This window comes from Ascaphus truei, unplaced genomic scaffold, assembly GCF_040206685.1.
Source record: "Ascaphus truei isolate aAscTru1 unplaced genomic scaffold, aAscTru1.hap1 HAP1_SCAFFOLD_1650, whole genome shotgun sequence".
Lineage (NCBI taxonomy): Eukaryota > Metazoa > Chordata > Amphibia > Anura > Ascaphidae > Ascaphus > Ascaphus truei.
In genome coordinates this window covers 27463-38320 of record NW_027454542.1, presented here as the reverse complement: position 1 = coordinate 38320, position 10858 = coordinate 27463, and the positions used below count along the sequence as shown (strand labels likewise).

The window sequence follows — 10858 nt, the reverse complement described above, 5'->3', positions numbered from 1 at the left end:
TGTTCTGCACATCAGGAGTGGAGGAGCTCTTCTGTTCCTGGCTTCTGTTCTGCACATCAGGAGAGGAGGAACTCTTCTGTTCCTGGCTTCTGTTCTGCACATCAGGAGGAGGAACTCTTCCGTTCCTGGCTTCTGTTCTGCACATCAGGAGAGGAGGAGCTCTTCTGTTCCTGGCTTCTGTTCTGCACATCAGGAGTGGAGAAGCTCTTCTGTTCCTGGCTTCTGTTCTGCACATCAGGAGGAGGAACTCTTCCGTTCCTGGCTTCTGTTCTGCACATCAGGAGTGGAGAAGCTCTTCTGTTCCTGGCTTCTGCTCTGCTCTTCAGGAGAGGAGGAACTCTTCCGTTCCTGGCTTCTGTTTTGCACTTCAGGAGAGGAGGAGCTCTTCTGTTCCTGGCTTCTGTTCTGAACATCAGGAGAGGAGGAGCTATTCTGTTCCTGGCTTCTGTTCTGCACATCAGGAGAGGAGGAGCTCTTCTGTTCCTGGCTTCTGTTCTGCACATCAGGAGGAGGAACTCTTCCGTTCCTGGCTTCTGTTCTGTACATCAGGAGAGGAGGAGCTCTTCTGTTCCTGGCTTCTGTTCTGCACATCAGGAGTGGAGGAGCTCTTCTGTTCCTGGCTTCTGTTCTGCACATCAGGAGAGGAGGAACTCTTCTGTTCCTGGCTTCTGTTCTGCACATCAGGAGGAGGAACTCTTCCGTTCCTGGCTTCTGTTCTGCACATCAGGAGAGGAGGAGCTCTTCTGTTCCTGGCTTCTGTTCTGCACATCAGGAGTGGAGGAGCTCTTCTGTTCCTGGCTTCTGTTCTGCACATCAGGAGGAGGAACTCTTCCGTTCCTGGCTTCTGTTCTGCACATCAGGAGTGGAGGAGCTCTTCTGTTCCTGGCTTCTGCTCTGCTCTTCAGGAGAGGAGGAACTCTTCTGTTGCTGGCTTCTGTTCTGCACATCAGGAGAGGAACTCGTCCATTCCTGGGTTTGGTCGTGATCACATGCCCCAAACCTGGCACAGAAAGGCTTATCCTGAAGCTGTGAACATCGGTGTTAGTCCTGTACCATTTCGTCCATCACATCTTTTTTTCAACTCCGTTGATGTATGTGGTAATGTTTGGGGGTTTCTCAGAGTTTGTTGGGTGGGTGGGTGTGTGTGTGTGTGTGTGTGTGTGTGTGTGTGTGTGTGTGTGTGTGTGTGTGTGTGTGTGTGTGTGTGTGTGTGTGTGTGTGTGTGTGTGTGTGTGTGTGTGTGTGTGTGTGTGTGTGTGTGTGTGTGTGTGTGTGTGTGTGTGTGTGTGTGTGTGTGTGTGTGCAGTGACAGGAGGGGACAGGCTGTGTGTGCAGTGACAGGAGGGGACAGGGAGTGTGTCTGTGTGCAGTGACAGGAGGGGACAGGCTGTGTGTTCGTGTGTGTTCGTGGTGACAGGAGTGGACAGGCTGCGTGTAACAGAAGAGTGTATAAGGCACAAACTGATACTAGATACAGCGAATAAAACAAATGGTATATAAAGGTAATATGGATACCAATACTGATTCTAAAGTCACAGTACTCCGATAACCAGGCATCTTGCTCTAAATCTCTATTGTAGACATGTGTCACGGATGCTCACTACAACTTGGACTGGACCGCGGGGCCGAGATGGGAAAGATATATAACCACCGCCCTAAGCCACGGGGTTAGGTCCGGATTGCAGAGTCGCCCATGTGTAGCCAGGTCAGGGTAGGAGAGAGTAGAGGGTACTTGCCGTGGTCCGGGGTAGGAGAGTGTAGAATGGTCGTAGTCCGTAAGCTGAGGTCGTGGAGTGGAGAGGGTATAAGTCCGTTAAACAAGCCATGGTCCAGGGGGAATAAGTAGAGACGGGTCAGACACAAGCAGGGTCACAAGAGAGATACTGATAGGAACAGAGACAGGTATGCAGGCTGCAAATGGGCACGGTGCATAGAAAGGTTTATGCTCAGCAACAACCAGAGGGCAGAGTGAGCATAAATACAGGAGGGAACCAAGGAGGGAGGAGTGGTTTAGATGTAGGTAGAGCGATGATAGGCCGAGGCTGGATGTGGTCCAGGTGTAGCCCAGCTGAGGCTAGTGTAGGCATTGATCCGACTGAAATGTGCATGCGCGTGCGTCTGAAGGTGCCATGCAACGCGGCGGGATGCGCGTGCGTCTGAAGGTGCCATGCAACGCGGCGGGATGCGCGTACAAGTGGGACCCCCTGTGCGCTCCCGGAAGGTAGGGGCGATACGCCAAGGGAGCGCGAGGCAGCAGCGGTCCCAGAAGTACGACTGCGTCGGCCGCTGCGGTGGGACGCAACCGCAGGTGAGCTGCGTGATGTGCCAAGCGGGGTGCCCCCGGTGCGACCCTGACAATAAGTAGGGAACAAACACAGATGCAGAATGGATTGTGCATTAATGTATTTACTCCTTGGACACACAACACAAAGGGGGAAATTCAAACTCACAATAACCCCGATGTGGGTAAGCAAGGAGTGACTTGGGGCACACTCCAACGCTTTCCCGGTACGTGCAGCTGCTCATTTGACCCATCCACCACGTGTGGTAGCCTGCATCTGCTGCTCTCATCGGCAGATCGATCGGGGCCTCTGACGTCAGCAAGCTGGAACTTGGGTCAGTTGGTACGGTGGCCTCCAAGGTCCAAAAAGCCCAACGCGTTTTGCCAGTCTGTCGGCTTCTTCTGGGGAGATGCTAGCACTTTGGAGGCGCCGAGTTTAAATACCCTACCCTACTATAACTTCTAATAAAACTCTACTGGTTGTAATTATAGGTATGACAGCCCCTAAAATGCTATAGGCTACAACAGCGGTGCGCAAACTGGGGGGCGCGAGATTACCGACGGGGGGCTTGGGGTTTACAGAGGCCTTGCGTGCTTCCCGAAGGCACTTAAATTAAGTGCTGGGGGAACTACAGGGCTTCTAAACATTACTTACCTTGATTCAGGCGTCAGGGTCATGTGACGTCCCGTTGCTATGGCAATGTGACGTCATGACGCCCAGACGCCGGGAATCAAGGTGAGGAGGAGGGAGGGGTGTGCGCCGGAGAGGAGGACATCCGGCAGGGGGGCGCAGGGAAAAAAGTTGGCGCCCCCCTAGGCTGCAATATCAAGCAGGAGCTGCCCCCCACACATCTGACAATCAACAATCAGTTATACAATGATCTTACAATCCGCACAATAGTGGCTAGCAATAATTCGTTAATACACATAACAATACTCACTAACATTACAATATATCAAGACCATATTTTATTATTCATACAAATACATAACATTATTATATTAAAAACATATTAAACAATCAAAAAATCGAAAAAGCTACATATTAATAAATAGCCCTTCTTAAATACTAAAATAAAGAATAGAAGAGTTAATAAACAGACCAAAAATGCCATACATATATTCTTAGAGATTGATGTCTTTCAAGGAGAAATTCAATGATATTAATTAGATCTTAATGTGATCTAAAATCAGCATACATTTTACCATATACAAACCTAGAATAATAATTAATTAACCTGTGCAAAGAGCTCCCAAATGTGGGGGGAGTTTTTCTCCTTTATTCTACACATATTGGAATACACACACTAGTATAGCATCGAGTGTGTATAGAGGATTATAAAAAAGGGGATACAAAATGGAGGGAAAATTAGTAGAGAACCATATATTAAAATTCCAACTATTAATGAATTTAAGATATGTGCTAAACTAATTAATATTAAATAATAAATACTAAAATCGAAAAATAGGTGGAAATAAAAATGTCATTCTGTAAAAATGCAATACTAAAAAAACACAATACTATAAAAAATAAGGGCAGAGAAAATACATAAATCTGTACAAAAATCAGTCAAGGTAAGATAAAAAATCCTCTTAAGATCATTGAAAACCCCAAATGTTTAAATAAGGAAGGCGTTAATATCAAAATTAATATTGAGTCCTTGGGGTCTCAAGTCTATGGATCCAAAAGACACAGAAATCACCAGGCACTCCTGCGAGTGTTTCAGATAGGAGGAGATACTGCAGTATAGTGAATGCAAAATATAGAATGAAATGATATACAACCAGTGCCAGTTTGCAGCTCGACCTTCAGTGGATCTTCCTTATAGATCCTTATATAGTGGCAATGTCCAGAAGTCAGGGAGCGCAGACACCAGGATGGACATATGAGGAGAAAAAACAATAACACAAATGATAGTGCAATCCTGTGGGGTAAAGAAATATTCCACCTGGGAATGGGGACATGCACAGTGGATAGAAACAAAATGTAACCAGATAGCCACTGCTATAGTCCTATGGGGTGAGAGGCTGGAATATGATCAGGTATACACATGACACAGTGGTTGAAATCAAGAATGGCCACACAAATGTGGGAAATGATAAAAAAAAAGGGTTTAGTGAAATGACATCAGGAGGCACACGGATGCAGTGGGAACTTACAATCAAGCCCCAGAAATCAGGCAATGGAAATAGAGCTGAGTCTGTGTCCGTTGTGGGAGAGATAACCTGTATGCGTAGTGACTGCTGCAGGGGGTCAGGCTGCGCCGGCGCTTCCTCCACTGTCCGCCTCCGCAGGACTTCCGGGTTAGATTCCCTCCACCAGTATTCGGCAAATACTGGTGTCTGCGCTCCCTGACTTCTAGACATTGCCACTATATATGGATCCAAAAGCTTTCTTCTTGTCTTGGGATATGGTCTAATCCAATAAACTTTAACACACTAGGGTCTGATTGGTGAAAGGTCTTAAAATGCAATGAGACATTGTGAGATTCCAGACTGTTTCTGATATTTCTCACATGCTCCAATATCCTGATTTTTAATTTGCGTGTAGTGCGGCCTACATATCAGGGGCCACATGGGCACTCCAACAGATAAACCGCAAAATCACTATTACAACCAATCAGACTAGAGATAGTAAACACCTCCCCCCCCCCGTGGCCTTAGAGCTGAAAGTTTTATTATCTAACCACGTTCCTTGTTTAGACTGATCACTTCTCATAAGTTTCTTCCTTCAGAGTGGGGGCTACCTTATCCTTCAGAGTGGGGGCTACCTTATTCTTCAGATTGGGGGCTACCTTATCCTTCAGAGTGGGGGCTACCTTATCCTTAAAGACTGCGTAGGATACGCTGAGAACCATATCTCGTCTTAAAATAGGCCAATGCCTCCCAATAATCTTTCTAATCTCATGCGATAAATCATTATACTGAGTAATGAAGGGGATAAAAATCCCTTTATCCTTCCTGGCCGATTTTTGGGGCTTCACTAGATCTCTACGTTCCATTCCGCTTACCTCGTTTATTACCTTATCCAATAACCTTGAATCATACTTTTTTTTTTCTAAGAACCTCTTCTCTCAGAATATTGGACTGGTCTTGATATGTCTGATCTAAGGTGCAATTTCATCTGATTCGTCTTATTTGACCCTTAGGGATATTGTCCTGCCATTTCTTATAATGACAGCTCTTTTTGTGGATATAAGTATTACAGTCCACTGACTTGAAATGTGTCTTACACATTACACAGGTCACTGCACATATCTCAGAGGGACACATTTTATTTTGTCCTTATCTTGCTCCCCACGGCTTTTTTTAGCACCTCTTTTACTTCCCTATTTCTTAGGCTGTATATTATGGGGTTTAACATAGGAGTCATAATAGTGTACAAGACAGCCACAACCTTAACGTCTTTGTCCATGGCATAGGTGGAAGATGGCCAGATGTAGCTGAAGATCCCACTGCCATAATACAGAGAGACCACAATGAAATGAGACCCGCAGGTAGAGAAGGTTTTATAGCGGCCGTGGCTGGAGCTGATCCTTATAATGGCTGAAATGATGTGGCCGTAGCTCACCAGTATAAAAATCAGTGGCCCCATTCCAGCAATGACCACCACCAGCAGGAAAATGGTTTGGCCAATCCGCGTGTCGGAACAAGAGAGCTTAAACAGTGGAGTGACGTCACAGAAAAAATGATCAACTACATTGGGACCACAGAAATCAAGATGAGAGATTGAGAGAGCTTGGACTATCGAGTTCACAAAGCCACAAGCCCAGCAAATAACCACCAGCCTGATTCTGACAGCCCTACTCATGATGAGCATGTAGCTGAGCGGAAAGCAGATGGCAACGTATCGGTCATAAGCCATTACAGCCAGAAGGTAACACTCGGCCACCACGAAGAACTGGAAGAAAGCGAGCTGGGTGACACAGCCGGTGAAGGATGTGGACCTCTGGGCAGTGACCAGGATGAATAATAGCTTGGGGACAGTGACAGAGGAAAAGATTATATCAATGATGGACAGGTTAGCCAAGAAGAAGTACATTGGTGTGTGCAGCCGCTGGTCCGAGGAAATCACAGTCAGGATGACAATGTTACCAACCACTGTGATTAGGTAGATGCAGAGGAAGACAAGGAAGAGGAGGAACTGAGGTTCTGGGGCTTCAGAGAGGCCGACAACCATGAAAACAGACACAGAGGACCGGTTCTTCTGGTCAAAGTACGCCATCGAGCCATCAGCAACCTGAAATGCCAGGGACCCAGAGAAAGGGTTAATTGCAAAGGTTCAAGGGGGTGGGTATATTGTGTATTGCAATGTTTATTGGGGGCAATTGCTATTGTGCCTTAATCTCTTCATTGTCCTAGCGGATAGCCGCTAAGGTAATGAAGCTGCTTTAATTGAAAAATTTTAATAGTGTGCGGGAGCAGGGGGTCCCCTGAGCTGAACAGCTGTGATTTCTGGCTCAGGGACTCCCTGTTCCCGAGATACAGGCCCCGGTATGGGGCATCGGGGGCCAGTATCGCCGCCATTTTTATTGCGTCCACGTCGCGTGATGTGTGACATGTAAATAATGGAGATACCGGCACCCCATATCTGGGCCTGTAACTCAGGAAGCAGGGGGTCCCTGAGGCTCAAATCAATGCGGGTTCAGCTCAGGAGACCCCCTGCTCCCGCACACTATTAATAAAAATAAGTGTTTGGATACTAGTGTACATGGGCAGGGGGTCTCCTGACCTGAACCGCATTGGTTTCAGCCTCGGGGATCCCCTACTTCCTTAGATATAGGCCCTGTTATGGGGTGCCGGTATCCCCTGCAGGATTTAAATTCCCCGGTCATGTGACGCAGGAGCTTTAAAAGCACAGGGGATACCGGCACCCCATAACGGGACCTGTATCTCATGAAGTAGGGGGTCCCCGAGGCTGAAACCAATCCGGTTCAGGTCAGGAGACCCCCTGCCCATGTACACTATTATTATAATGTATATTTATACTGTACGATCGCCTGTAAGAGCTGTGCATGGGGACGCAGCGTCTCCGTGCAGCTCTTACAGGCGGCTTTTTTTCCCGATCACCTATCGCACTTTACAAGTTTAAGCGCGATAGCGGGGAAAAAACAGCTTTCGCGATTGGGCATGTTTTTGCCCACCGGGAGCAAAATGCGCTTCAACTGTTAGTGAGTCCCAATCGGCCCAAAAGCTCACTGCTTAGTGCATAGATAGCCCCCTTTGCATCGGCAGAGAAGCTCACTGCTTAGTGCATAGATAGCCCCCTTTGCATCGGCAGAGAAGCTCACTGCTTAGTGCATAGATAGCCCCCTTTGCATCGGCAGAGAAGCTCACTGCTTAGTGCATAGATAGCCCCCTTTGCATCGGCAGAGAAGCTCACTGCTTAGTGCATAGATAGCCCCCTTTGCATCGGCTGAGAAGCTCACTGCTTAGTGCATAGATAGCCCCCTTTGCATCGGCAGAGAAGCTCACTGCTTAGTGCATACATAGCCCCCTTTGCATCGGCCGAGAAGCTCACTGCTTAGTGCATAGATAGCCCCCTTTGCATCGGCAGAGAAGCTCACTGCTTAGTGCATAGATAGCCCCCTTTGCATCGGCCGAGAAGCTCACTGCTTAGTGCATAGATAGCCCCCTTTGCATCGGCAGAGAAGCTCACTGCTTAGTGCATAGATAGCCCCCTTTGCATCGGCAGAGAAGCTCACTGCTTAGTGCATAGATAGCCCCCTTTGCATCGGCAGAGAAGCTCACTGCTTAGTGCATAGATAGCCCCCTTTGCATCGGCAGAGAAGCTCACTGCTTAGTGCATAGATAGCCCCCTTTGCATCGGCTGAGAAGCTCACTGCTTAGTGCATAGATAGCCCCCTTTGCATCGGCAGAGAAGCTCACTGCTTAGTGCATACATAGCCCCCTTTGCATCGGCCGAGAAGCTCACTGCTTAGTGCATAGATAGCCCCCTTTGCATCGGCAGAGAAGCTCACTGCTTAGTGCATAGATAGCCCCCTTTGCATCGGCCGAGAAGCTCACTGCTTAGTGCATAGATAGCCCCCTTTGCATCGGCAGAGAAGCTCACTGCTTAGTGCATAGATAGCCCCCTTTGCATCGGCAGAGAAGCTCACTGCTTAGTGCATAGATAGCCCCCTTTGCATCGGCAGAGAAGCTCACTGCTTAGTGCATAGATAGCCCCCTTTGCATCGGCAGAGAAGCTCACTGCTTAGTGCATAGATAGCCCCCTTTGCATCGGCAGAGAAGCTCACTGCTTAGTGCATAGATAGCCCCCTTTGCATCGGCAGAGAAGCTCACTGCTTAGTGCATAGATAGCCCCCTTTGCATCGGCCGAGAAGCTCACTGCTTAGTGCATAGATAGCCCCCTTTGCATCGGCAGAGAAGCTCACTGCTTAGTGCATAGATAGCCCCCTTTGCATCGGCAGAGAAGCTCACTGCTTAGTGCATAGATAGCCCCCTTTGCATCGGCAGAGAAGCTCACTGCTTAGTGCATAGATAGCCCCCTTTGCATCGGCAGAGAAGCTCACTGCTTAGTGCATAGATAGCCCCCTTTGCATCGGCCGAGAAGCTCACTGCTTAGTGCATACATAGCCCCCTTTGCATCGGCCGAGAAGCTCACTGCTTAGTGCATAGATAGCCCCCTTTGCATCGGCAGAGAAGCTCACTGCTTAGTGCATAGATAGCCCCCTTTGCATCGGCAGAGAAGCTCACTGCTTAGTGCATAGATAGCCCCCTTTGCATCGGCAGAGAAGCTCACTGCTTAGTGCATAGATAGCCCCCTTTGCATCAGCTGAGAAGCTCACTGCTTAGTGCATAGATAGCCCCCTTTGCATCGGCAGAGAAGCTCACTGCTTAGTGCATAGATAGCCCCCTTTGCATCGGCAGAGAAGCTCACTGCTTAGTGCATAGATAGCCCCCTTTGCATCGGCAGAGAAGCTCACTGCTTAGTGCATAGATAGCCCCCTTTGCATCGGCCGAGAAGCTCACTGCTTAGTGCATACATAGCCCCCTTTGCATCGGCCGAGAAGCTCACTGCTTAGTGCATAGATAGCCGCCTTTGCATCGGCAGAGAAGCTCACTGCTTAGTGCATAGATAGCCCCCTTTGCATCGGCCGAGAAGCTCACTGCTTAGTGCATAGATAGCCCCCTTTGCATCGGCAGAGAAGCTCACTGCTTAGTGCATAGATAGCCCCCTTTGCATCGGCAGAGAAGCTCACTGCTTAGTGCATAGATAGCCCCCTTTGCATCGGCAGAGAAGCTCACTGCTTAGTGCATAGATAGCCCCCTTTGCATCGGCAGAGAAGCTCACTGCTTAGTGCATACATAGCCCCCTTTGCATCGGCCGAGAACTCACTGCTTAGTGCATAGATAGCCCCCTTTGCATCGGCCGAGAAGCTCACTGCTTAGTGCATAGATAGCCCCCTTTGCATCGGCAGAGAAGCTCACTGCTTAGTGCATAGATAGCCCCCTTTGCATCGGCCGAGAAGCTCACTGCTTAGTGCATAGATAGCCCCCTTTGCATCGGCAGAGAAGCTCACTGCTTAGTGCATAGATAGCCCCCTTTGCATCGGCCGAGAAGCTCACTGCTTAGTGCATAGATAGCCCCCTTTGCATCGGCAGAGAAGCTCACTGCTTAGTGCATAGATAGCCCCCTTTGCATCGGCTGAGAAGCTCACTGCTTAGTGCATAGATAGCCCCCTTTGCATCGGCAGAGAAGCTCACTGCTTAGTGCATAGATAGCCCCCTTTGCATCGGCCGAGAAGCTCACTGCTTAGTGCATAGATAGCCCCCTTTGCATCGGCAGAGAAGCTCACTGCTTAGTGCATAGATAGCCCCCTTTGCATCGGCAGAGAAGCTCACTGCTTAGTGCATAGATAGCCCCCTTTGCATCGGCCGAGAAGCTCACTGCTTAGTGCATAGATAGCCCCCTTTGCATCGGCTGAGAAGCTCACTGCTTAGTGCATAGATAGCCCCCTTTGCATCGGCCGAGAAGCTCACTGCTTAGTGCATAGATAGCCCCCTTTGCATCGGCCGAGAAGCTCACTGCTTAGTGCATAGATAGCCCCCTTTGCATCGGCCGAGAAGCTCACTGCTTAGTGCATAGATAGCCCCCTTTGCATCGGCTGAGAAGCTCACTGCTTAGTGCATAGATAGCCCCCTTTGCATCGGCCGAGAAGCTCACTGCTTAGTGCATAGATAGCCCCCTTTGCATCGGCCGAGAAGCTCACTGCTTAGTGCATAGATAGCCCCCTTTGCATCGGCCGAGAAGCTCACTGCTTAGTGCATAGATAGCCCCCTTTGCATCGGCAGAGAAGCTCACTGCTTAGTGCATAGATAGCCCCCTTTGCATCGGCCGAGAAGCTCACTGCTTAGTGCATAGATAGCCCCCTTTGCATCGGCCGAGAAGCTCACTGCTTAGTGCATAGATAGCCCCCTTTGCATCGGCCGAGAAGCTCACTGCTTAGTGCATAGATAGCCCCCTTTGCATCGGCTGAGAAGCTCACTGCTTAGTGCATAGATAGCCCCCTTTGCATCGGCAGAGAAGCTCACTGCTTAGTGCATACATAGCCC

At 49.0% G+C, this 10858-nt stretch overlaps 1 protein-coding gene across 1 annotated transcript; it reads right to left on the bottom strand.

The window, feature by feature from the left end:
- Positions 1 to 5555: 5555 nt before the first annotated feature.
- LOC142476709 (olfactory receptor 5V1-like) lies at positions 5556 to 6506 on the bottom strand. Its single transcript, XM_075581877.1, has one exon. The coding sequence runs from the start codon at positions 6504 to 6506 to the stop codon at positions 5556 to 5558; it is 951 nt and encodes a 316-aa protein (XP_075437992.1).
- Positions 6507 to 10858: the final 4352 nt, after the last annotated feature.